We start from the raw sequence: 25,184 nt of genomic DNA on the forward strand, positions 1-25,184 counted from the left end.
CTAGTATATGAATAAGGTTGACTGGAGAAGTCCAGATGGCGCTTTTGCTCTAGAACAGGGGTGTCAAACATCCGTCCCGCGGGGGGCCTCTCTCCTCTCCATCAAACAGTTCTGCAAAGGCAGGAACTCACTCGACCATTGTGGCCAGCCTCCAAGTCATTCCGTGGGCTCTTTAAATTCTGCGCTTGTTAGAGTAGAGCAGCCAGCCATCTGGCCTCTTCCCCTCCCCTCCAAGCAGCTTTGCAAAGGCAGGAGCTCCGTTGACTGAGCCCGCTAGCCCTGCGTTGGTCCGATGCCTCTTCGATCTCACGCATGTTCAATTAGAGCCGCCTCCCTGGTCTCTTTCCCTTCCCATCAATTAATTTTGCAAAGGCAGGAAGGAGCTCAGTCCACGTCATCCTGGCGCTTCTTTGAATCTCTGAGGTAAAGCAGCTGCCTGGCCTCTCCCCACCAAACAGTTTTGGAAAAGCTGGAACTCAGCCAGCTAGCCCTGCTTCGTTCTGATGCCTCTTTGAATTGTGTGCTTGTTGGGTTAGAGCAGCCGTCCTGATCGCCTCCCATCCCCACAAAGCAGATTTGCAAAGACAGGAGTTCAATCGACAGAGCTAACTGGCTTTGCATCGTTCTGGTGCCTTTTTGAATCACCCGCCGGTTCAGGTAAAGCAGCCTCTTTCCCTCCCCACCAAGAAGGTTTGCGAAGGCAAGAGCTCAGTAGACCGAGCTGGCTGGCCTTGCTGCGTCACTGAGAGGGCTGGGATGAGTTGGATGTTTTGGCGGGGATCTACGCTGTAGTGATGCAGAGCGTGGCTTTCTTGAGCTCCTGAGCAGCGTTCAGGCTCCAGCAAGGTTCGACTGGATTGATTCTCCGGAGGCCTCTGGCCAGCGCTTCCTTCCATCAAGGCTGGAAGATGCCTGATGTGCTGTATTTGCAAAAGCAGCAGAGCTCAAAGAAGCACAATTCTTTGCTATAGGTGGGTGGTTTGTTCTCTGAGTATTGCAGGTTGTAGTGAATAATATTTTTGCCATTAAATTACATTTAAGTGTGGTTGCATGGAAAGTGTAGTTATTTACTTGAGGTCATGAAAAACAAGTCAAAAAAGATCTGAATAAGTAACACTCTCTTTCTAATGTGAAGCTGCATTTAATATTGCAAATATGAATTATCTTAGGATACAGCATTTGTGTTACAATTGATTTTAAAAAAAGCAAAAAAGCGGGGGAAAAGCAATCTTTCGCGCTGCATGTAGCAACCTCCAGCGCAAGCTTCGAGACATTCAGAACGAGTGGTGGACCAAGCTTGCAGAGAGAACCCAGCTGTGTGCAGACACTGGTGATTTAAGAGGGTTCTACGAAGCCCTGAAGGCAGTATATGGCCCATCATATCAGGCTCAGAGTCCCTTGCGTAGTGCAGACGGCCAAGTGCTCCTCACAGACAAGGCATCCATACTGAACCGGTGGTTGGAGTATTTTCAGGCTCTCTTCAGTGCCAACCGCGTAGTTCAAGATTCAGCAATCCACCTCACCCCACTTCAACCAGTGAAAACAGAGTTGGATGAGATCCCCACCCTAGAAGAGACTGTTAAAGCCATCAAGCAACTGAAAAGTGGCAAGGCAGCGGGAGTTGATGGAATCCCACCAGAGATCTGGAAGCATGGGGGCACAGTACTACATAGCACACTTCACAAAGTACTTGTCACCTGCTGGGAACAAGGCAAACTACCACAGGACTTTCGCGATGCAATCATCATCACTCTATACAAGAACAAAGGAGAAAAGTCAGACTGCCCCAACTACCGGGGGATAACCCTGCTCTCCATCGCAGGCAAAATCCTTGCCAGAATACTTCTGAACAGACTGGTGCCCACCATTGCAGAAGAACTCCTCCCAGAGAGTCAGTGCGGCTTCAGAGCTAACAGGAGCACCGCCGACATGGTATTTGTTCTCAGGCAGCTCCAAGAGAAATGCAGGGAACAGAACAAGGGTCTATATGTGACTTTTGTCGACCTTACCAAAGCTTTCCATACCGTTAGCAGGAAAGGCCTGTGGCAAATCTTGGAACGTTTAGGATGTCCCCCAAGATTCCTCAGCATGATCATCCAGCTGCATGAAGACCAGCGAGGCCAAGTCAGACACTGCAACGACCTCTCGGAGCCCTTCCCAATAGGCACAGGTGTAAAGCAAGGCTGCGTTCTTGCGCCAACTCTCTTTACGATCTTCTTTAGCATGATGCTTCAAAGAGCCGCAGTAGATCTAGATGATGACGATGGTGTCTACATCCGCTATCGCACTGATGGCAGCCTGTTCAACCTGAGGCAACTAAAGGCTCACTCCAAGACAATGGAAAAACTCATCCAAGAGCTACTGTTTGCTGATGATGCTGCACTCGTCTCCCACTCGGTATCAGCTCTGCAGCATATGACGTCCTGCTGTGCGGAGGCTGCCAAGCTATTCGGCCTAGAAGTTAGTCTGAAGAAGACAGAAGTTCTCCACCAGCCTGCAACCCAGGAAGATTATCACCCTCCCTGCATCACTGCGGGTGAATCTGTACTGAAGACAGTCCAGCAGTTCAGCTACCTGGGGTACATCATCTCCTCAGATGCCAAGATTGACAAGGAGATCGACAACAGGCTGGCAAAGGCAAACCGTGCATTTGGCCGACTGCACAAAAGAGTGTGGAGCAACAAGCATCTGAAAAAAGGCACAAAGATCAATGTTTACAAGCGGTCTTTAAGTAGGCACAATTGGGTTTATTTGATGCTACATTTCGTAAGGCCTACAAAAGTTATGTTCATGAGCAGCTCTTCTCTGTAATGAATATAAATAAGTCAAAAGTACATTCACAGCTTACAGATACACATATGAACAGCATACTCAAGATTGCTATAGCACAGAAATTGTTTTCAAATTTTAATATAGAAATTCAGAGCAAGAGGTGTCAGTTATCAAACAAATGTTGCAAGAATGTTAATGTTTTAAGCATGTTTGTATTTTTAAGAAAAAAATATCCTTAATTGTGTTTGGCTGTGTCCTTTGTAAACAAATATCTCCACTACCTGGAATTACAATTTATGATAGACATGGCCCGGCCCCACAAAGACCCATTCATGTTAGATCCGGTCCTTGTACCAAATGAGTTCGACACCCATGCTCTAGAATATGGAGCAGGTGATTGCTGTTTCTTACCTTCTCCATCTACTAGTGCACATGAAATAAAATTGTCTTCCCCTGAGCCTGCAAGCATGCCCAAAGGATTGGGAAAGAGGTAGAGATTCCACTCACAATCTCTTATTTGGAGAATTAAAAAATTAATTATGACACATGAAAATAAACATATATCAATTGCCTCTTTGACATATCCTCAATATATCAAGCAAGTCTATAACCTGAATAGCTTAACAACACTGTGATCAGTTCAAAAAAACAGCTGGAAACTGGGCCTTTGCACAAGACCATCAGCAACAGAGTAAGAATAATTGGAAATGACAATACAAAAAGGGAGAGGAGAAAATAGTGTTCAGTTGTCTTAACAATTAAAATGTTTACAAGAGATAGTCATTGCCTGCAGACTAAAAATCTAAGGATACACTATAAAGGAGCAAAAAGTTCATAACGGGGCTCAGTTATGAATGGTAAAGCAAACAAGTTTTTAAGTAAGTCCAAAAACATCGGGGAGAGAAATAAAAATGACGGCAGTGGGCATAAACATAACATGTCCATTGGAGAAAGTTTCTATGCTAGCAGACAGTGCATTTCAAACCAGAGATTAATAATCAAGCATTGCCATCTACTGGGGATTTAAGAAAATAAGAATTCCAAAGATTTTACTTTTAGAAAAAACATGATTTTTCAAACACCCCCCTTTCAAACAGCTCTCATGCATGTATTACTGGACAAGGTCCATTAATATGGGGATACCAAATATCTTCTTTTTAGCTGACATATTCTCTTTTTTAAAAAAATCCATCCTCTTTTGAGATCTTTAAAAAAAACAATGACAATGTCTTCTTGGGGTTGGAAGGTTAGGAATATTCCTAGTTAGTAGCAATTATCAGCTTAAATAGTAGGGGTATTCTGGGCTCTTTTTGAGCAGGAACATACAGGAATGCAGTTCCAGCTGGCTTGATGTCAGGGGGTGTGGCCTAATATGCAAATATGTCCCTGTTGGGCCTTTTCTACAAAAAAGCCCTATGTGAAACAACAATGATGTCAAGGGGTGTGGCCTAATATGCAAATGAGTTCCTGCTGGGCTTTTCCTACAGAAATAGTCCTGGGGGTTTTTTAAATGAGATTTGTCATAGTGATCTCTTGTTTGAAGCTGTCAGTCAGGAAGTAGGTCTTCTTTTTGCTTTTAAAAATATGGTAACTCCTTAATTCATTTACATTCTTCTGCATTTATCTGAGTAAGGAAAGGAGAGATTCCCAAACTGTACTAAAATCTAAAAATGTTATTGCAAAACTGGTGATAAAGTTCAAACTTGTGTCATTTTCCCATACTCCTCCTTTCCCTACCACAGCTGTTTTGGGCATTCAACAGAACACAGCAGGGAGGTATGCACACCTACAGCCCTTACGTAGCAATTGGAGAACTATCTTTTCTTCTTGGAACTTCCAAAATACAGCAGAGACTTTACCTTAGCATAACTTAATCCCCCCCCCCCCTTCTTTAGGGGAGATATGCTTATACCCCATATGATTATTGTCTTGTCTATGCCAATCTGGACTGGCAGAGATAATTCAGCATGTTCTTTTATATTGTCATCTTTACCGGGAGATCAAAACAAAGTACATCACTCCAACTACTACTGCCTTTCCAGGCAGACCCAATTTTATCCTATTCTCCTTTTAGCTGATTGCCACAATGACCACCAAGGCACCAAGATTTTGTACCCTGGCTAGTTCAATCAGGCAGAAGATTATAACCTCTTTTAAGAAAACTTAAAATATATTTTAACAATTTTATTTACTTAGCATATATTTGCAATATATGCTCAGATATATAAAGGTAAAGGTAGTCCCCCCTATGCAAACACCAGTCGTTTTCGACTCTGGGGTGACGTCGCATCACGATGTTTTCACGGCAGAATTTTTTATGGGGTGGTTTGCCATTGCCTTCCCCAGTCATCTACACTTTTCCCCCAGCAAGCTAGGTGCTCATTTTACCGACCTTGGAAGGATGGAAGGCTGAGTCAACCTGGAGCCAGCTAACTGAACCCAGCAGGAATCGAACTCAGGTTGTGAGCAGAGAGTTCAGACTGCAGTACTGCAGCTTTACCACTCTGCACCATGGGGCTCTTACTGCTCAGATACAGATATGTAATCAACGTATTTACCATATATTAATGAATATGCCATTTTAAATTCTGATCTTGGATCATAATAATAAACTTGACTATGTAGCAAATGCAGGTCAGGGTTAATGTACTGTTTAATATGTTTTTGAAGTGCTAAAGATTTGTCTATTCCCAACTTGGTTAGTGCTTGTTATTTCGGCAATGTTAGGTGTCACAATTCAAGCCTGCCTGGAAACCCTTCCCTCATATTAAAACCCCTTTCTTTAGCCTCAGATGTGAGAGGAAGGGTATACAATAGTAGATGCAAACCATCTAGAACACCAAACCCCATAATGCTGATATAAGAAGAGTTCTTCTGGCTCTGACCTGGATAGCCCGGGCAAGCTCGATCTCATCAGCTCTCGGAAGCTAAGCAGGGTTGAATGTGATGGGAGACGTCCTTGAAATACCAGAGCCCAGAGGCAGAGCCGCTTCTCTGAATATCCTCCATGCTCCAGTAGGGGTCAGCCATCAGGGGTCACCATGACTTCTGGGTGTGCACACACACATGCACATTAAAATATATATATTAAAAGGAGAGCCCTGCTGGATCAGACCAATAATACATCAGCATCCTGTTTCACACAGTGGCCAACCAGTTCTTCTGAAGGGCTAACAACGGAAAAGAGGCTGAGGCTCTGGGATTCATAGGCTTAGTGCCTCTCAGTGTGGAAGTTCCCCTCAGTCACCATGGCTAATGGATTTATGCTCCAGAATATGTAATCCCATTTTAATGCTGTTTATTCCTGTGGCCACCACTACATCTCCTGGCAGTAAATTCCACATTTTAATCATTCTCTGTGCCAAATACTATTTGTTTTTGTCCATCCTGAACCTACTCCCCATCAGCTTCATAGGATGCCATTGAGTTCTACAGCCTTTCCTCATAGGAAAGGTGCTCCAACCCCCTAATCTGGCCTTCTCTGTACTTTTTCCAGCTCTGCAATGTCCTTTTGAATATATGGTGTATGCAGTATTCCAAATGAGGCTGCACCATAAATAGATTCAGGGGCACCACAATATTGGCTGTTTTATCCTTAATTCCTTTCCTAATAATCCCTAACACAGTTTGCCTTTTTCGCTACTGCAGCACATTGGGTTGGCACTTTCATTCATCCATTATGACACCAAGATCTTTTTCCTTCTCAGTCTAAGGTTCAGACCAGTTTTCCCTCTTAAGTTGAGTTAGTATGAACTTGCTCGCAGTTTTTTAGCCTCCAGCTTACACATTTTTGTCTTAGCTCAGGAAAAACAGCCCCAGAGCACACGAATTTATGCAGTAGCTCACAACTTTAATGCCAGTAGCTCACAAAGTAGAATTTTTCCTCATACGACTCCACAGCTTAGAGGGAGCACTGGGTCAGACCCTATTTCCATATACTTGAAATTGGAATTTTTGTTCCAATATGCATCATCTTACAAAGTTAGAAGGTGCAAACCACTCACTGATCACAGAGGAGAACACTGGGACCCTAAGGAAACCTCCCTTTCCTGAGTTTTCTAAAACAGGAGTATGCTATTATTGTTATACTAGGATATAAAGCATATTACAACAGCTGAGTTTACGAGTCTCTGTGATCATGAGAGCTATGTAGAGGGTGACTTAGACTACTGTTTGCAGCAAACAGAGATCAGATTAATTACATCTACTATACAGTGCAAAAACTGCTCATGACCAAAGGGAAACAAGGATCTACATCTGCACCTGTGCTCCAGTGTTGGGCCCCTGAAATACTTTAGCTGTCAGTAAGTCATATGTTTAAAACTCAGAAATGCTTTTTAGGGAAAAGAAAAATACCACATCATTCAGGGGTGTGAAACTCATTTGTTATGAAGGCTGGATCTGACATAAATGAGACCTTGTTGGGTTGGGTCGGGTCATGCTGGGCCAGGCCATGCGTGTACATATTTAAGATTAGGTAGCAGAGATATAAATTTTATAAAGAACACAAACACAAAATATATATACTTTAAAAAACTTAACACATGCTTGAAACTTTAGCACTCATTGGGCTTAAAGGTGTTTTCTTTGTATTTCTGCCAAGGGGTCCAGGGAACTGGGCAAAGGAAGCTCTGGCTCTTTCCTGCCTTCCCCACGGGACCAGGACGAGGAGGAGCCTCAGCCAATAGAAGGCTTGGCTCAGTAGCTCTGCCGTGCGGTTGTGATAGCCTGGAAAAGCAAGCTCTTCCTTCCCCCCCTTCCTCCCCAAGGGAGGAGCACCAGCCAATGGAGAAAATAGAGTTATTGGTTTATAGCTCCTGTGCAATTGAGGAAAACTTGCAAAACAAGCTGTTACACAGAAGGAAGCAAGAGAGAGAGAAGGAAGCAGATGACAGGCAGTTGCTCAGGGGCCTGATAGGAGCCCTCCGGGGGCCTGATTCGGCCCCCAGGTCAGATGTTTGACCCCCTGTGTTACATAGATTACTGAGAGATGTGCAGAGCAATCCGAAATAGTTACACCCTTCTAAAAGCACTGGCCTCAATGGACTTATTATTTTTATTTTTGTATTTTTATGGCATATGTGTGTTTGTGTGTGTGTGCACCTGGAAGTCATGGCAACCTCTGGTGATTGACCCCTACTGGGGGCATAGAGGCTATTCAGAGAGGTGGCTAAATAAAACCTGCCCTTCTCCTCCTGATTTAGTATTCCAAGGAGGTCTCCCATTCAAGTACTTGCCAGGGTCGACCCTGCTTTGCTTCTGAGATCTGACAAGATCAGGCTTGCCTGGGCTATCCAGGTCAGGGCTGGCCTCGGTGGATTCAGAAGGGTGTAACTGTACTTTGGATGATGCTGGTGGTTGGGTATTAGGAACTCAGTTGAAAAGGGAGCTTCAATTACCTGGTTGTACTCCTGTTGACAGGAAATGTTAAAGGTAACTGTTGAACATAATGCTGAACATAGCGGCATCCAAAATCACAGGCAACAGGCATACTCTGATGTGAGCAGGATACTGCCTTACAATGCTGTAGTTATAAAGCTCGGGAATAAATTGGTTGATATTTTGAAGACTTACTGTATCCAATACACATGGGAGTCTGAATTAATAACATGCTTAATAACTTCCAATCTCATAATATAAGATACCTCTGAAACAGGCAGAATTCTGGGCCAGGTCTGGCAGCTGGCACTGTGCAATGAGGCCCAGCTGCTGGTACTGTTAAGCTTGTCCAGGGGGAGGCTGCCAGGGGGAGGGAATTGGGGGCAGCTAAAGATGGGTGGGGAGTAGATAAAAGGAGAGAAGGAAGCAGGAAAAAGGGGGACAAAGGTATGTTGGCTCGCAGGAAAGGGAAAGAAGAGAAATTAGAGGAGGGGACAATGAGATGGCCCCATATGTCCTTGTAATTCCCCAATTGTACTAATCTAAAGGATTCTACAGAAATCTGGAGAAAGATGCAAGAATGCCATCAAAGAAGCTACAGAAAGAAAAATCAAAATGTACTGGAAGAAAATCCAATTTAAAGTGATACAATGAAAACACTGAATGGCTTCCTATCATAGCCCCTAGATGCAATAGATTTCATACCACAGTTTTGGGGAGCAGTGCTTTGGGGGTATTTAAAAAAAAGCTTCAATTTTTTAAAAGGCTTTTAATTAAAAAAATTCACTTGGAAGCCTTGGGGAGTAACTCTTTGGAAGTGGTGGATCCAACTGTAAGCTTGGAAGGTGAAGAAAATTAAGGTTGTGAAGGGGAATAAAGCAGAGAAAACGTAAAAAGTCTTTAAACTAGTGATACTCACTGTGGTTTTGGAGTCACATGTGGCTCTTCTGAGCATTGTTCTCCAACATGATACCTGCCCTGTTTCCTGAAAGTGGGCAAGGCTCTTGCCAAATGGGGCTTGTGGTTGACAGGGGGTTTTGATCTTGATATAGCCACTAGCAGATGAACAAGTAAGCTATGATACTCCCTGAGGTGTAGGCCTCATGCCAGGGATGGAAGTAAATGTGGCTCCCTGGCATTCCAACTAGAAGATTACATACATATTTGCATACAAGATAGACTGCATGGGAAGGGGCAATTGGAATTGGTTCAGGACCAATGTGGTGTAGTAGTTTGTGTCATACTGGAACCTGAGAGAGAGATGCACATTTGAATCCCCACTCTGCCAGGAAAGATTGCCAGTCACATGCTTTCAGCCTAATCTACCTCGAAGAGTTGTTGTGAAGATAAAATAGAGGAGAGAAGAATGATGTGAAATCACTTTGAATACACATTGGGGAGAAAGGCTGGGTATTATTATCAATACACTTCCCCTCACATTTCTGCTTCCAAACTGGAAGACATGGGAGGGAATCTGTTAAAGTCATGAGAAATGCTGAGTCAATGGCTAATGTTTCTGATGAACACCATTAAGCTTGTTCTCAGGTTATGTGAAAAAGTCCCAAGCTTTTGAGCATCACACCTTGCCCTTGTGAACCCATATTACTCAAATTTTCAAAGGGCAGAAGCTGTAACAGAAGGGTTTTGGGTGCTTTTCTTTAACTTTCTCAAATGTAATGATTGTGGTTCACGAAGATGACTAATCAGTTAACAAATCTTTTGTGGCCTAATAGCATGGTTTATGTTTTCAGGGTTTGGCAATACATACATTTTGCAATACATACACCATTATTTTAATTGAAAAGAAGATTTAGCTAGTCAGCAGTCATCAGGCCAGGCTTAAATAATTAGTGAGAAGCAAACAACTTTACCTTCCCTTTGAAAGCAGTTAAAAAGAAATAGCCAGTATTGTAAGTGCCACGTCATATACGCAGCTGTCACTGTTCATTGACAGCTTAATGAATTTTAAGCCATAGACATGACACTAAATTAAGACAGTGGTTTCTAATTGCTTTCCAGACAAGATCTTGAATTCCACCCAAAATATATTTTGATCTTGGCCTAGGAACTGAAATTAGGATTGAAGCCACTTGAGCACAAAAGTTCACAAATATAATTAAAAATAGATTTATTTAAAGTGTGCAAGAATATTTCGAAAGAGAACAAGCAGCAGGAAATCAGATCAATAAAGTTATTTGTATGAGACTAACTACACAAAAATACAAATTGCAAGATGTTACCATTCCAAAGTTGCTCAGCAAGCAAAGTCTGTCTCCAGAGTTTGCATGGGCAGAGTGTCTGATCCATGTCAAGTAGGTTTCAAAGAATGCATCCAAAATCAAGGAGCAAGAAGCTACTCATGCCTTGCCAGTTGTGAACTGCTAATTGAAAAGGCTAACACTGAAGATGAAAGGATCCAACGTGGTTTGGGTCTGTAAGGAGTGGAAAGTGGTCTAAAGGCCCCACCAGCGTGACTACCGCCAGGCCAGCCAGGGACACTCACCAGCTGCTGCCGCGGGAGATTGCCACCCGAGTGGAGTGGAGCGGCGCCGAGGAGTGCGCGACGGCGCCAACGCCAGGCCAGCCAGGGACACTCACCTGCTGCTGCCGTGGGAGACTGCCGCCCGAGCGGAGTGCAGCGGCACCGAGGAGGGCGCGACGGCGCCAACGCCAGGCCAGCCAGGAACACTCACCTGCTGCTGCGGGAGACTGCTGCGCCGCCCGAGCGGAGTGCAGCGGCACCGAGGAGGGCGCGACGGCGCCAACGCCAGGCCAGCCAGGGACACTCACCTGCTGCTGCGGGAGACTGCTGCGCCGCCCGAGCGGAGTGCAGCGGCACCGAGGAGGGCGCGACGGCGCCAACGCCAGGCCAGCCAGGGACACTCACCTGCTGCTGCCGCGGGAGACTGCCGCGCCGCCCGAGCGGAGTGCAGCGGCACCGAGGAGGGCGCAACGGCGCCAACGCCAGGCCAGCCAGGGACACTCACCTGCTGCTGCGGGAGACTGCTGCGCCGCCTGAGCGGAGTGCAGCGGCACCGAGGAGGGCGCGACGGCGCCAACGCCAGGCCAGCCAGGAACACTCACCTGCTGCTGCCGCGGGAGACTGCCGCGCCGCCCGAACGGAGTGGAGCAGAGTGCAGCGGCACCGAGGAGGGTGCGACGGCGCCAACACCAGGCTAGCTCCCCCTTCCCCCGCTTCCGTTTTTTGGGGGAGCGGGGGAAGAGGCTGGAAAACCTGGGGTCCCCCGCCAGGGCGGGAGGGTTGAGAAGCGTGGTCCCCTGGTGGGAGCAGGGGAAATCCCACTTTCGCAGGCTGTTGCCCAATGGCGGTCGGCTGGCTGGCAGGGGGAAATCCCACTCCCAACTGGCCTTTTCAGGCCTGCTTCAGACTTTGGTCCTACTTCTCATTTCAGGACTGCTTCCAGTTGGGGCAATGCTCTGGTTTTTGGGCAAAACTCTATGGTTTGGAGCCAAACTTTACCATAGAATTTTGCCCAAAAATAGTGCATCACCCCCATCTGCAAGTAGGCCCAAAACTGGAAGTGGATCCAGAACAAGAAGTAGGCCTAAAAATGTCCAACATCACTTCTGGTCTCCTAGAAGGACATCAGGTGACCCCTGCTGGCAAGGTAAGTCAACTTAGGAACCTTAGATCCACAAAACCTTAGAAACCCTTAATATGCTTGGACCAGTCACACAGTCTCAGACTAACCTACCTCACAGAATTGTGGATGAAACTGAGGAGAGGAGAACAACCACTGTGTGTTCTCATTGGGGCACAAGGTAAGGTATACTAAAATAAATATGAAGCAGAATAATTTTTAAAAATGAAGCCTGAACCACTCTCCCAACCACTATGATGGGGTCCACACACTTGTTGAGCCTCTGCACACTTTTGGAATTTTGATATAGGGTAGTGAATAGATCCAAAAAATGGCTGCAATGGAGTTTGGGATGGTGTTAGTGGAAAATGTCGTCAAGTCACAACTGACTTATGGTAACCCCATGGAATTACCACATCATGACTACGGTACTCTGGGAGGTCATCCATCCAACTGCAGGACAAGTCATAAAATGGCTGCCATGGGGAGCAATCATGAGAGATTCCAAGCCAAGTAGGGTGGCCAGACCGTCCCGGTCACCCGGGAAAGTCCCGGTTCTGGCCCCCAATTCCTGGCTCCCGGGCTGGCTATACCGGGACCATTAGAGGTCCCGGTTTAGCCAGCCAGAGAGCCGGTGGGCCGCGCGCGCGGGCGGGGAAGGTGGCGAGTGAGGGAGGGAGCGGGCTCTGCGCATGCGCGGGGACGCTCCCTCACTCGCCGCCTTCCCCGCCCGCGGGGGCCGGCGGCGGTGGCGGAGGCCGGGGAGGCGGCGGAGAGGCCGGCGCTGGTCGCTGGAGGGCTTCCAGCGACCAGCGCCAGCCTCTCCGCCGCCTCCCCGGCCTCCGCCACCGCCGCCGGGCCTTGCGCGCGGGCCTCCACTGCAGGCGGAGGCCGGGGAGGCGGCGGAGAGGCCGGCGCTGGTCGCTGGAGGCCCTCCAGCGACCAGCGCCGGCCTCTCCGCCGCCTCCCCAGCCTCCGCCACAGCCGCCGGGCCCCGCGCGCGGGCCTCCACTGCAGGCGGAGGCCAGGGAGGCGGCGGAGAGGCCGGCGCTGGTCGCTGGAGGGCCTCCCCGGCCTCTCCGCCACCGGGCCCCGCGCGCGGGCCTCCACCCGCCCTGGAAGCAGGTAAGCAGGGCAGGCAGGGAGGGAGGGGCCGAAAGCGGGGGGCGGCTGGCGGGACGGGGCGGCCTTCCTTCCCTCCTTCCCTCCCTTCCTTCCCTCCTTCCCTCCTTCCTTCCCTCCCTCCCTCCTTCCCTCCCTCCTTCCTTTCTTCCTTCCTCGCTCCTTCCTTCCCTCCCTCCCTCCTTCCTTCCCTCCCTCCTCCCTTCCTTCCCTCCCTCCCTCCTTCCTTTCTTCCTTCCTTCCCTCCTTCCCTCCCCCCTTCCTTACCTCCCTCCCTCCTTCCTTCCTTTCTTCCTTCCCTCCCTCCCCCCTTCCTTCCCTCCCTCCTTCCTTCCTTCCTTCCCTCCCTCCCTTCTTCCTTCGTTGTGGGGCCCAGGGGGCCGGCGCAGCGGCCCGCTGAAGCAGCCTGTCGGTCACTTCTGGGCTCCTGTCCTGTATCTCGACCTGTGTTATTAGTGACAGGCTGCTTCGGTGTGCCGCTGCGCCGGCCCCCTGGGTCCCACAACGATGGGACCGATGCCACAGGGACGGGCTCGAAACACTCTATAACCCCTCAAAAGAACAGCAGTCTAGCTCGCTTCCCCCGAGCCCTGCCGCCATAAGCCTCAAGGGGGCTCATTTTGCGGCATCTCCCGGCGGGAGGGTGGCACCCGCACGGGACACATATCAAATGAAAGAGGGGGCGCAGGGCTATCAGAAACAGCCGGCGGAGGGAGTCGGGAGACCACCCCACTGGGGGATCCACACCCCGAAAGTGATGAAGGTGGCGCAGATAGAGCCAACAGAGCCAACAGGACAAAATAAATAGGCTGCATTATGCAGCACAGTCTCACTGGAATCTCACTGGTATCTGACTGGCTTCTCAGCGTGGAACCCGTTCTCTCTAGTCTACTCACTTTGAAAAAAGTAAAAAAAGAGTTTTATTTAACTTTATTTCCCCCTTTCCCTCTCTATAAATAATCTTGGTGTTTCCGGCGGTGATATTTGGGGGATTTTTGGGGACGTCACAGGAAGTGCTGTGAAGTCACTTCCTGTTTCCGGCAGTGGCATTTGGGGGAAATGATGTCATTTGGGGAAAATGATGTCACAGGAAGTGATGTCACTTCCTGCTTCCGGCAGGTGGCGCGGGGGAAAATGATGTCACAGGAAGTGATGTCACTTCCTGCTTTCGGCAGGTGGCGCGGGGAAAATTATGTCACAGGAAGTGATGTCACTTCCTGTTTCCGGCGGTGGCATGACATCACCAGAAGTGCAGTCGCCGGAAATGACATCACTTCCTGTTTCCGGCACACACATTCCTTCCCCCCTCAAGGTGTCCCTGGCTGGCCTGCAGAAATTATGGCCACTCTAAAGCCAAGCATCCTTCTGCTATGGAAGCAGCTATTTATGAATGGGTGTTGTCTGCAGACCCAGTGTTGGCCTCCTGAACTCTGCTGAAGTACATACTATTCCAATGAGAAAGGAATGCCATGACTGGTGTAGGGTTAAAATACCTTAAATGAATCTATTCTGTAGGGTTGATCATAAAATGACTCACATAGAAAAATATTTTTTCAGACTTTGAGTTTACTTATAAAACAAGCCGAAACCATCTTTAGCCCGAACAATGTAGATTGAAATCCTATGAACCACACAGCTCATCGTTCCTCTCCTGCTGCTGATGTGCATATTTAGAAAAACAAAAAGGCAGTTCTAAATGCACTTGGGTCAAGTTTCTGAATCAGCTATGCAGAAAGGCTGATTTATAGTCACATTAATGCACTTTTCAATATTTTTGAGATTTTGGCCATAGCTTTGTAACATGGTTCTTAAAAAGAACAGAAGTATGTAAGGTAAAATAGAGACAAATATAATTAAAAACGAGAACAGAGTAAATATGAGCAGATAATATGCAAGAATGTGTTAGGAAGCAGTACATTTATAAAAAGGAAATTAAGTACTCAATTCTGTCCTAAAGAAGCTACAATACTGTAATGAAAGGTTGGATCCATTATGCTCCACCTATTTTCCACCTAGACATACAAAACACCCAGAGGGACAAACCCAGATGTACATATTAGGATTAGCTATTAATTACTATAATTAACTAATGATGGACTAGCAAGTTGGCACAAAAATACCATACATTTAGGAGTGTGATGCAATTGCCACATTGTATATAAAAAGGTAAAAATTGTCTTCCAAAGATAGCGTCTCCTTAAGCTGTTCCAAGGATAGCTTCTACTTAAGCTGCATTGCTGTGCAGGGAAGGTCCTCTGGATATTATACCACCAAAAATGAGTTTCTTTAGTCACTCTTCCAAACAAGGCTCTAGCTCCTGCAGCAACAGAGGACTGGTGAGAACATCAGGCAGCGGAACATGCAGCTTAAGTGGTAGTTCTGGTGGAAGGGTCTTTGGTGGAAGTTCCAGCAGTGGCGGTGGTGGTGCACGGGGCTCTGGTGGAAGCATGTGCAACGTCAATAAGGCATCTGGGGGTCAAGGGAGATGGAATTCTAGTGGCACAGCGTGCAATGCTGCTGGGTCCTGGGGGTCGAGTCCTGTATGGGGTGTGTCTGGATGTGGTGCAACTGGAGGCTTTAATGGATTTGGCGGTGGAGAGAGTGGCTTGCTTTCTGGTGATGAAAAGCAAACCATGCAAAACCTCAATGACCGCTTGGCAGCCTACTTGGGCAAAGTCCACGCCCTAGAGGAAGCTAACACTGACCTTGAGGAGAAAATCGCAAAGTGGTACAAGAAGCGGGGAGAAGGAACCAGTGATGGAGGGTCACGTGATTATAGTAAATATTATACCGTCATTGAGGACATTCGGAAACAGGTATGGAAACACTTCTAAAATGATTTTATGACTTATTCTGCTTAACTTTTTGACCAGGTATTCTCAGAATGATTGAATTATAAAATCTAGTGAGTTAAATGGAAACCCAGAGCTATTAATAATTAGTATATTTATTGCAAGTGTCTGATCTGGCCTGAGATTATGAGAGTAATCCTAAACAGGAGAGTCTCACTCAATCCTATTAAATGGGGCATACCCCCAGAAAGAGTTCTTAGAATGGCACTGCACAACATACATAGAATACAGACCACATACAACCATTTACAACTGACATTTTAGATTTATCATTTTAGTTTGCTTTTCCATAATTTGGGGGCAGTGAAGAGGGAAAGGAAATGTACAGGTTAACTTTATCAGGTTTTCACAATGGTTCTTGAGTCATAAGAAATGATGTCATTTAACAGTACATGTCTTAAGATTTCCTGTATAACTATTATATTAACTAGAGGTATGATAAAATATCAAGAATCTTATTTACCATTTTTGCTTTTTCAGATAATTGCTGCAGTTACAGACAATGGAAAAGTCATTTTGCAAATCGACAATGCAAGACTGGCTGGTGCTGACTTTCAACTCAAGTGAGCAGGATGCAATGAATTATACATCCATGGGTTTAACAAGACAAATGGCATAACATGCCTTGTGAACCAAGGGCTTTGCATATTAGTACCGAAGCCAAAATAAGTCATAGATAGGGATGGGTGCAAATTGGAAAAATGGTGATTCATGGCTTGTAAGAAACCACAAACCATGGTTTGTGAACCTCCACAAATGTTTTGGTTTGGCGAACCAGTTTGTGGTTTGTTAGGTTCATTATTCAGTATCCAAAAAGTGCTTCTGGGCACCCTTTCCAATAACCAGGAGTTTGCTTCCTGACCCCTCCACCCGTCACTGCCACCACAAGCAAGTCCTCCTTTCACCTTCTCCCCCCTGCAAAAGCATCTTCCCGGGGTGCTAGAAATCCCATTCTTTCAATGCTCGCATCTCCTTGCCTTTTTCTATCACTTCCAAGGGTTGGCCAGTCAGTACAACCCCCGCAACCACCATGAAATCCATTATACCCCCTTTTCCTTTTTGACAGTTTCCTTCTCCTGTGTTAAATGCCTGTCCCCCCTGCAGAAGCTGTCATGACTTTCACAAATGGCAAAAAAATGCTTGTAAATTCAGGGCTTTGCATATTGGTACCAAAGTCAAAATAAGTCATAGATATGACATAGATAGGCATGAACCAGGAACTGCCTTCTGAGCTCATTTAAATGCCTTCTAAGCTCACTGAAGAGGCCTACCCTTGCTTTGGATACCAGCATGTCTGGCCCACGAACCTGAACTGAATAAACCAAAACCCAAGCCAGTTCATGGGCAGTTCACAAACAATGCAATTGCCTGAATTGCAGTTCACGATCCAACAAACTGGCCTGGTTGGTCATGAAATTCAGTTTTTAATTGGGTTCATGCTTATCCCTAGTAACAGACACCAAACCAATCCAGTTCTAAATTGATGCAAAATTAACTATCATCTATTTCGAATAAATGTCTAGGTGGTGCCAGCAATGCACTGGAACAAATGATCTTTGACCCATATGTACATATCATACACTGAGAGGTTAGGCATGCTGAAAAGCACCCTTTATAGTAGTAGGACGTCCTACAAGATCTGACAAGCGAGTGAATGGATAACTAATGATATTACTAAACAAAACCAACAAATCGCCAACAAAAAAGGGTTTTTTCCCCCCCTCTCTCAGTTCAGATGGGCCTCATCATGTATCTGCTGACAATTCTTTTCAAACGTTTTTCTTTAGGTATGACAATGAAGTGTCCCTCCGCCAGAGTGTGGAAGCTGACATTAATGGCCTGCGTAGGGTCCTTGATGAAATGACTATGAGCAGGAGTGATCTTGAAATGCAGATTGAAAACCTGACTGAGGAGCTGCAATATATTAAGAAGGCTCACGAGGAGGTAAACATGTTTTTAACTGAATCCAAATATATGTTGTACCAATAGCAGGTGCAACTCACTAGCAAAACTATCAACAAAGTCAGTGGACTGCTGGATTGCATTTCCCTCATAGATAGATGCTCTAGCTCTGTTGGGCAAATCCAAGGTACCAAAGCACCTAGAAATTTTATTGTGGTGCTTAGTATTTTCATCAGTTGTTTCAGAGTAGAATCTCACGGGGATCAATGCTCCCTCTAAGCTGTGGAGTCTTGCGAGCAAAAATTCTAGTTCATGAGCTACTGGCATTAAAGTTGTGAGAGAATGATTTGGCTACCACCAGTGATCCTTAGAAATACAAAGTTCATTTAGTGTTTCACATCAGAATGTTTTGCTGTATGACACAGAAATTAATTTGAGTAATGTTCTTGTCACTGCTTGTTTATGTTAACTTTATACCATTCAGCAGTCATAGATACATTCATTTTTAATCAGTTGCTTTCTATACTAGCTCCAACATTGAATTACGTGGAGCTTTTAACAGCAATGATAATTTCTACAGCAATCCAACCTCAGATCCATTTTGGACCCTTTGAGATGCCTCTGGAGTACAGGCCGATCTGATCACCAGGAACACACCAGGGCCTAGCTAGCAGTCTCATGAGCCTTCAACGAGTCCAGTTTCCAAAATGGGGATGGACCTGTTTATGTGCATTAATTCTTTGCATAAACCATATTAAAATCACCATGTAATCTCAAGTCACAGTACTACAATTGACAAGAAGAGACTATTAATATAAGGAACAAGAGTTTCTGTTTTGTTTTGAATGTCAAATTATCTAGCAAGCTCAAAGTTATACACGAAAAGTTTACACTAAATAATTCAGCAGCAGCTATACTCAGCAAACAAAATATTCTGCTCTATCAAAGTGCTTAACTCAAGAAAATCTGGTCTTGGAAAAAAAGAGTAGTCTAGAAATAATCATCTGCGCTAGCCCTATTTTTGTTTTGCTTTTTTAAAAAAATACAATCTAAATCCATGCTTTTTGCACAAGTTTTAAAAGAAATCCTGTATTGATACAGGATATGAATTCTGCAGTGGATGATACTGCTGGAGATATAGATGTAAAGATGAATGCTGCACCTGGAGTTGACCTGACTGCTCTTCTCAACAAGATGAGAGCTGGATATGAGGCCATTGCTGAGGAGAACCGAAAAGACATTGAAATGTGGTTCAACGAACAGGTGAAATAAATAATAAACAATGTACTTCCTAAGGGTCTTTTCTAAGCAAAAACATTTCTTTAATTAAATTAATTTGGAACTTTCTTTAATTCTTTAATTTGGAACTCCCTCCCCCACCCCCGCCACAGAGTCAAGAACTGAACAGGCAGATCAGCAGCAGTGTTGAAGAGACCAGCACAAACAAGAGTGAGATTACAGAACTGAGGCGCAGTCTGCAAAACCTAGAGATTGAATGGCAATCACAGCTGTCTCTGGTATGGAGAATTTTTAAAAAGTAATACTTCCGCTTATTAGTTTACCAAGCTTCTAACACTCCCTTAAGTTTAAGACCAGAATAAAGAGAAGTAGAAAAAGGAGGAAAAAGTGGTTCCAGTCAAAGCAATGAAGTGCTGTAGTGGTCAAACATTAAGCTGCTTCTCTCACATGCCAATTAGATTTACAAGAGTAAATTATCCTTTAGAGTAGACAGAGAATTGGGTGACAGTAGATATGATGCTGCATTGTATTAGAAATTGTAGCTGGGGGAGCAGGGGTCTTCATTCTGCCGGTATCAGCTTTCAACTCTAGAGGCAGGACATGCACCTGAGATACTGGGCGTTGGGGATTGGCATGGTGGCTCAGCGGTGGAGCATCTGCTTGGTAAGTAGAAGATCCCAGGTTCAATCCCTGGCATCTCCAACTACAAAGGGTCCAGACAAATAGGCGTGAAAAACCTCAGCTTGAGACCCTGGAGAGCCGCTGCCAGCCTGAGTAGACAATACTGACTTTGATGGACCAAGGGTCTGATTCAGTAGAAGGCAGCTTAATATGTTCAACACAGGGGCTCTTCCACTGAGCCTCAGCACCTGCTTATAGGAGGGAAAGTGCTGGTGTGGCTGTGGGGCTCTTCAGGATCCAAACCCAGATTTTCAAATCAAGGATGCTATAATTTGCCACAATACTGTTCAACAGAGGACAATTGCTGCTTCGTCCAAATGTGATGCTTGCATTTTGGAAAAATGAGCATACTAAATTGCTGTAGAAAAACATAATAAAAATCTTGTCTTCAAGCTGCCTTGAACCACAAGGTGGGATATGTTTTACTAAATAAATAAAATTAAAAATCTAAACATAATCCACATGAGGTCATGATTTCTACAAGTAAATCTGTCCTACTGGGTACAGAAAAGTACTTTGGAAAAATGAAAAATTTCCAATTTAGATTAGCACTTAATGCACTCCAAGTCTCTCAATCTGATGTCCCATGCCTATGGGCAGCACAACATAATACATGCAGAATTCACTTCTATTGCAGTTGTGTGCGATTATGTTAAGAATGCTGCAACACTCATCCATACAGTGAAAGCACTCATGTAGCTGAAATGTTGGAAAATTTCAAGATATTCCAACATTTCTAATGCTGCAATTTTAATTAGAATAATGACTTCATAATTTAAGGTTAGTTACATGTGATTTAAACTGATCTCTTGGTGGCTTGATATTTGATAGGTATAATATTTTGATCTGTAAGTTGATTATTTATAGTTTGCCTTTCTCTTTGAGACTCAAGGCGGATTACATAGTGTAATCAAATATCAAATACCTAGAGTTGCCAAACTTACTAAACTGCCAAATACTAAATAACACTGCATTACAGCTATCAAAAATGATCAAACACCAAATATGAAATTAAAATATTACATGAAATAACAAAGACCAACTGGATACTGAATGCTATAACTAAATACAAAGTATTTGCAGAATACATTAATATTGAACAGATATTTAACAACCATTCAACATCAAAATTTACAAGAGGAAGATTTTGAGGGAAATGTTTGAGGGCATATTTGTTTCAGATTCCCAATCAAATTTTTACTCAAATATCCCAATATTGTATTTTCTTATTATTATTTATATTTATTATGTTATTCTATTTTCTTCTTACATCAGAAACAATCTCTTGAGGCCTCTTTAGCAGAGGTCGAAGGTCAATACTGTACCCAGCTTTCTCAAATGCAAGGAGCAATAAGCAATGTGGAAGGTCAAGTGCAGCAAATCAGAGATGATATGGAGAGCCAGAACAGAGAATATCAGCAGCTCCTAGACATCAAGATCCGCCTAGAGAGTGAGATCGAAACTTACCGCAGCCTGATGGATGGCGAAGAGAGGTGAATTAACCATGATGGGCAGAATTCTTTCTTTCATGTATATATCTAAATTGGGGTCCCCAATGTGTCATTCAAGGGTGTCATGGTAACCCGCCAACATCTTTCCTGGCACCTACCAAGTGCTTTTAGAAAGCAAGCAGACCAAGGCGGGGCTTTTGCACAGGAGGAATTCTGACTGGTCACTGGAGAACTGACTGGTGGTGCAGCTTTTTAAGAAGCTGCTGTAGCAACAGCTGCCACCATAGCACAAGGACCCAAAATTACATTATTGTGAAGCTATGCTAGAAAAATATTATTTAACTAATGTGTTATTTTTGAAAGGAATCCATTTAATCACAGTTACTGCCTGAAATGCTGGAAGAGCTACTACAACAGTTATGCATGACCTCACTCCCTGATGTTTTGTGGTTGGCTCTGCCTCTTGTGGCAGCCATTTTATATTTGTGCCCATCATCTTGTGTCAGAATTCCAAAGATGCCCTCAGGCATCTGATCTAGATCTTTCTTTGTCTATGTGATCATCATACATGCATGCTTTCCTCTTTGCTTTCTCATCAATTAATGCTTAACACCAGATGACAGTGGGAACTGCCTCTATCTTGCAATGTTTCTGCCCCCAGGGACTGATCAGGGCAATGCCTGTCTTCCCATTTGTATATGTATTGTTTATAATAAAAGGATTTTCAGAATATCTTCGGGTTCATAATGTAGGACAAAACACAAATGCAATATTGTAGAACTGCAACTGTACTTTTGTTCAAAAAACTGAAAAAGATGAAATTTTAAAAGCTTTTCCTGTGCAAAACATCCAGTCATGACCCTCCATGGATTTTCTGAATTCCGGCAGCCCTAATTATACCATATATTTTATCTTCAAATATTATCGAAATTTTATCCTTTTATCAAGTATAATTTAAATCTCATTTTGCAGCCATGAAGAGGACTTTGCCAGTGTTTGTACTTTACAGTAGAAGCCTGTGCTCTTTTTATCCTGTCTCTTGCTAAACAAACAAAACTAACTACCACCACCACCCCCGCCATGTTTCTGTTTTTACAGTGATTTTGGATCTGGAAGTACTACTGCATCTAGTGCGTCAGGAATACGAAATGTGGGAAACTTCACACAAGTTAGATCTAGAGAACCAGAATCAACAAATTTGAGATCTAGAGACCAATCATCTTCCAACTTTGGATCTAGCACATCAGGATCTGAAGATTCAAGATTCAGGGCTTTGGGAGCTACAGATGGAAGATCCAGAGGTTTGGGTTCTTCTCAGTCTCCATCTAGAAATTTTGGATCGGCAGATTCAAGGTCTAGAAAACAAGAATCTGCCACCACTCAGGCCCAGGTCTCCAGACATGGAGAGTCAGGATCTAGGATTTCAGGATCTGCAAGCTCAAGATCAAGTTTTGAAAGTTCTGATGACTCAGGATCAAGAAGTGGGAGCACTACCAGAGGTAATCACTTTTGTTCTTTTAGATCTGTACATTTTTAATTTCCATATTTGTAGAAACAATTTTCCTTTGTTACATTAAGGATAAAAAAAAGTTATAATAGAGTCTCGATTAACCTCACAAAATAAGATAATTGCCAGGGGAAGAGGGGAAAAAATTTAAGTAACATAACAACATGAAACTATGCTTCACTGCACATGAGCAGCTGAGTATGAGATCGGACACAATGATCCTTATGCTGGCAAAGGGGAATGCTCTTCTTAAGCTGGCATCATAGATCTAATCATAGCCCATGTACAGAGAGACATCACTACAGTACAGTCCTCCAGACAACAGTGCAGCTGCACTATCCAAAAGGTTCTGAGGGGTACAGAGGGGACAGGAAGGGCCAGAGGTGTGCTACCCATGACAACTTATAGCTCATCTTAAAAGTCTTATTAATGGAATCATTCAGTGCAGAAATGAATGTTTGGAGATGGATGGTTTGGATTGTACCTAGTGACCTTGTCCTCAAACTGTGCAAATATAGACTGATTCCCCACTTGTTCTGGCTTCAAAGCTCTTTTACCCCCAACACTTCTGTCCAGTTTTGCACAAGCTGCTGCAGGGCTGTGACTTGCTGCGCCTCTTTCCCATGGCAAGCAAGATCCTCTGAAAACCAGTTTCTGCTTGCCGCAAGAAAGAAGCGTAACAAGTTGCAGCCCCATGGCAGCTTGTGCAAAATTGGAGGGAAGCGTCATTGGGGAAAGAACTCTGACACCGGAACAAGCCTAGTGGGGAATTAATTGGTCTTAGTTTCTCTTTTACAAACCTATAAGATTCTCTGCAAAAAGGAACAAGTGATTAAATGATTCTCAGGTGTAACATCTTTTTACTTACACGACTTACTAGTGTTATACTTAAACAACAGGTTAATGCATTTAAAATAATTCCTGTTCTCCTCTATCTTCTCTAAAACGTGTCTGTTACACAGATCAACAAAAAACAAGAGTGATCAAGACAATCGTGGAAGACAGAATTGGTGACCAAGTTATCTCCACTCGTGTCCAATCTGTAGAAGAAAAACCAATAAAATAAGCCATCTCTTAAAAGTCTATAGGAAGACTTTTAAAATAAACTATAGCAAAAAGGTGAATTATACAAAAATGTACAATGGAATCCTAAACTGAACCAAGCCCATCAGCTTTAATGGATTTAGAGGGATGTGACTCTGTTTAGGACTCCACAGCTAAATTACGCAAAATATCTACCTAAACATTACAATCCTCTATTAGAGTTTTCTTTTTTTTCTGTACTTCTGCTGCTTCTATATAGAAACATTCTATGTTGATGTCATTTTATTGTATTCCACAATAAACTTTTTTCCTACTGTGGCAACTGAAATTAAGATATTTGGGTCATGATTCTTACAGGCAACTCAGTGTACACTCCTGACTTAGAAATCATTTATAATGGTTGTCCATATATTGCTGACATAGGAATGCCAGCCTCCGGGTGGGATCTGAGAATCCCCAAGAATTATAGTTCATTTCCAGGCTAGGATATCAGTTCCCCTGTAGAAAACAGATGCTTTGGAAGGTGGACTTTAGCATTGTACTTCAATGAGGCCCTTGTCCTTCCCAGGCTCCATTCCCAAATCTCCAGAATGTTCCCAACCTGAAGCTCACAACCCTACCCCCACAATCCCCCGCCGGTGGCGAGGGAGGACCTGGCAAACCTATGCTGACATGTTTCACCAGCATCTGGCAGTCATCATTAAAACAATACAGTACAAGCAGAAATCTAGGAGCCCTAATAGCCCAGACTTGCCTGATGTTGTCAGGGCCTGGATGTTAAGCAGAATGAGTACTTGGATGGGAAACTACCTAGGAGACTGCTATGCAGAGGAAGGCAATAGCAAACCAACTCTTTCCTTGAAAACCCCATAATGGAGCTGTCATTAATTGATTGTGACTTTACACCACAGTTTATCTTCAGAAATTGAGGATAAACCTTTGCTGCAGCTTGTTGGTTGATAGAATTAATCGGATTTCAGATTCTGACATACTTGCTAGTTAATTACAAAAGAAGCACTATGGTGCAGAGTGGTAAACTGCAGTACTGCAATCCAGGCTCTGCTCACAACCTGAGTTGAATCCCAGCGGAAACTGGGTTCAGGTAACCAGCTCAAGGTTGACTCAGTCTCAGGCTTCCATTCTTCTGAGGTCTGTAAAATCACTGCTTAGTAAAAAGTCTGCCAAGAAAATGTGATGTGATGTCACCCCATGGGTCAGTAATGACTAGGTGCTTGCACAGGGGACTAACTTTACCTTTACAAATTACAACTGTGAGCATTTGTTCCAGAAAACTTTCTCAGAATTGTAAAAAACCCAAAGCCCTACATTTATTAAATGTCCATGCATGTGTTTTGCATTTGTCTACAAGCCCATTAATGTTCAACACTCTCATCATGCCAAACACCACAGCTATGATTCTGGATTTGCTTCTGGACTAAATGCATTGGAACTTCCTTGCTAATAAGATCAAATTCCACTCAACAGCCAGGTGCCTCTGGATGCTGCTGACACACATATAATGAAAGTGTTGGCCTTCTCCTGCTGTGTGATAACATGGAGTTTGTCCTGTGCAATCCAAGAATGAATTTGTTTATGAAAATAAGTGGCCAAACAGTATGCAAATGCATTGGGC

General features: G+C 44.4%; 1 protein-coding gene across 1 annotated transcript; it reads left to right on the forward strand.

Moving 5' to 3' along the window:
• Positions 1-15,082: 15,082 nt before the first annotated feature.
• On the forward strand, positions 15,083-23,606 carry LOC132584271 (keratin, type I cytoskeletal 47 kDa-like). Its single transcript, XM_060256120.1, has 8 exons — positions 15,083-15,691; positions 16,208-16,290; positions 17,515-17,671; positions 18,731-18,892; positions 19,021-19,146; positions 20,825-21,042; positions 22,099-22,499; positions 23,470-23,606. Exons 1-8 carry the CDS (start codon positions 15,152-15,154, stop codon positions 23,571-23,573), a joined length of 1,791 nt encoding a protein of 596 aa, XP_060112103.1. The 5' UTR covers positions 15,083-15,151; the 3' UTR covers positions 23,574-23,606.
• Positions 23,607-25,184: the final 1,578 nt, after the last annotated feature.

The sequence above is a fragment of the Heteronotia binoei genome, chromosome 15, assembly GCF_032191835.1.
Source record: "Heteronotia binoei isolate CCM8104 ecotype False Entrance Well chromosome 15, APGP_CSIRO_Hbin_v1, whole genome shotgun sequence".
Lineage (NCBI taxonomy): Eukaryota > Metazoa > Chordata > Lepidosauria > Squamata > Gekkonidae > Heteronotia > Heteronotia binoei.

Excerpts from the sequence above, each read along its gene's own strand:
- LOC132584271 (XM_060256120.1), top strand. The coding sequence starts at position 15,152 with ATGAGTTTCTTTAGTCACTCTTCCAAACAAGGCTCTAGCTCCTGCAGC. Across the intron at positions 18,893-19,020 it reads AAATGTGGTTCAACGAACAG|AGTCAAGAACTGAACAGGCA; the intron begins GTGAAATAAATA and ends CCCCCGCCACAG. Across the intron at positions 22,500-23,469 it reads AAGTGGGAGCACTACCAGAG|ATCAACAAAAAACAAGAGTG; the intron begins GTAATCACTTTT and ends TCTGTTACACAG.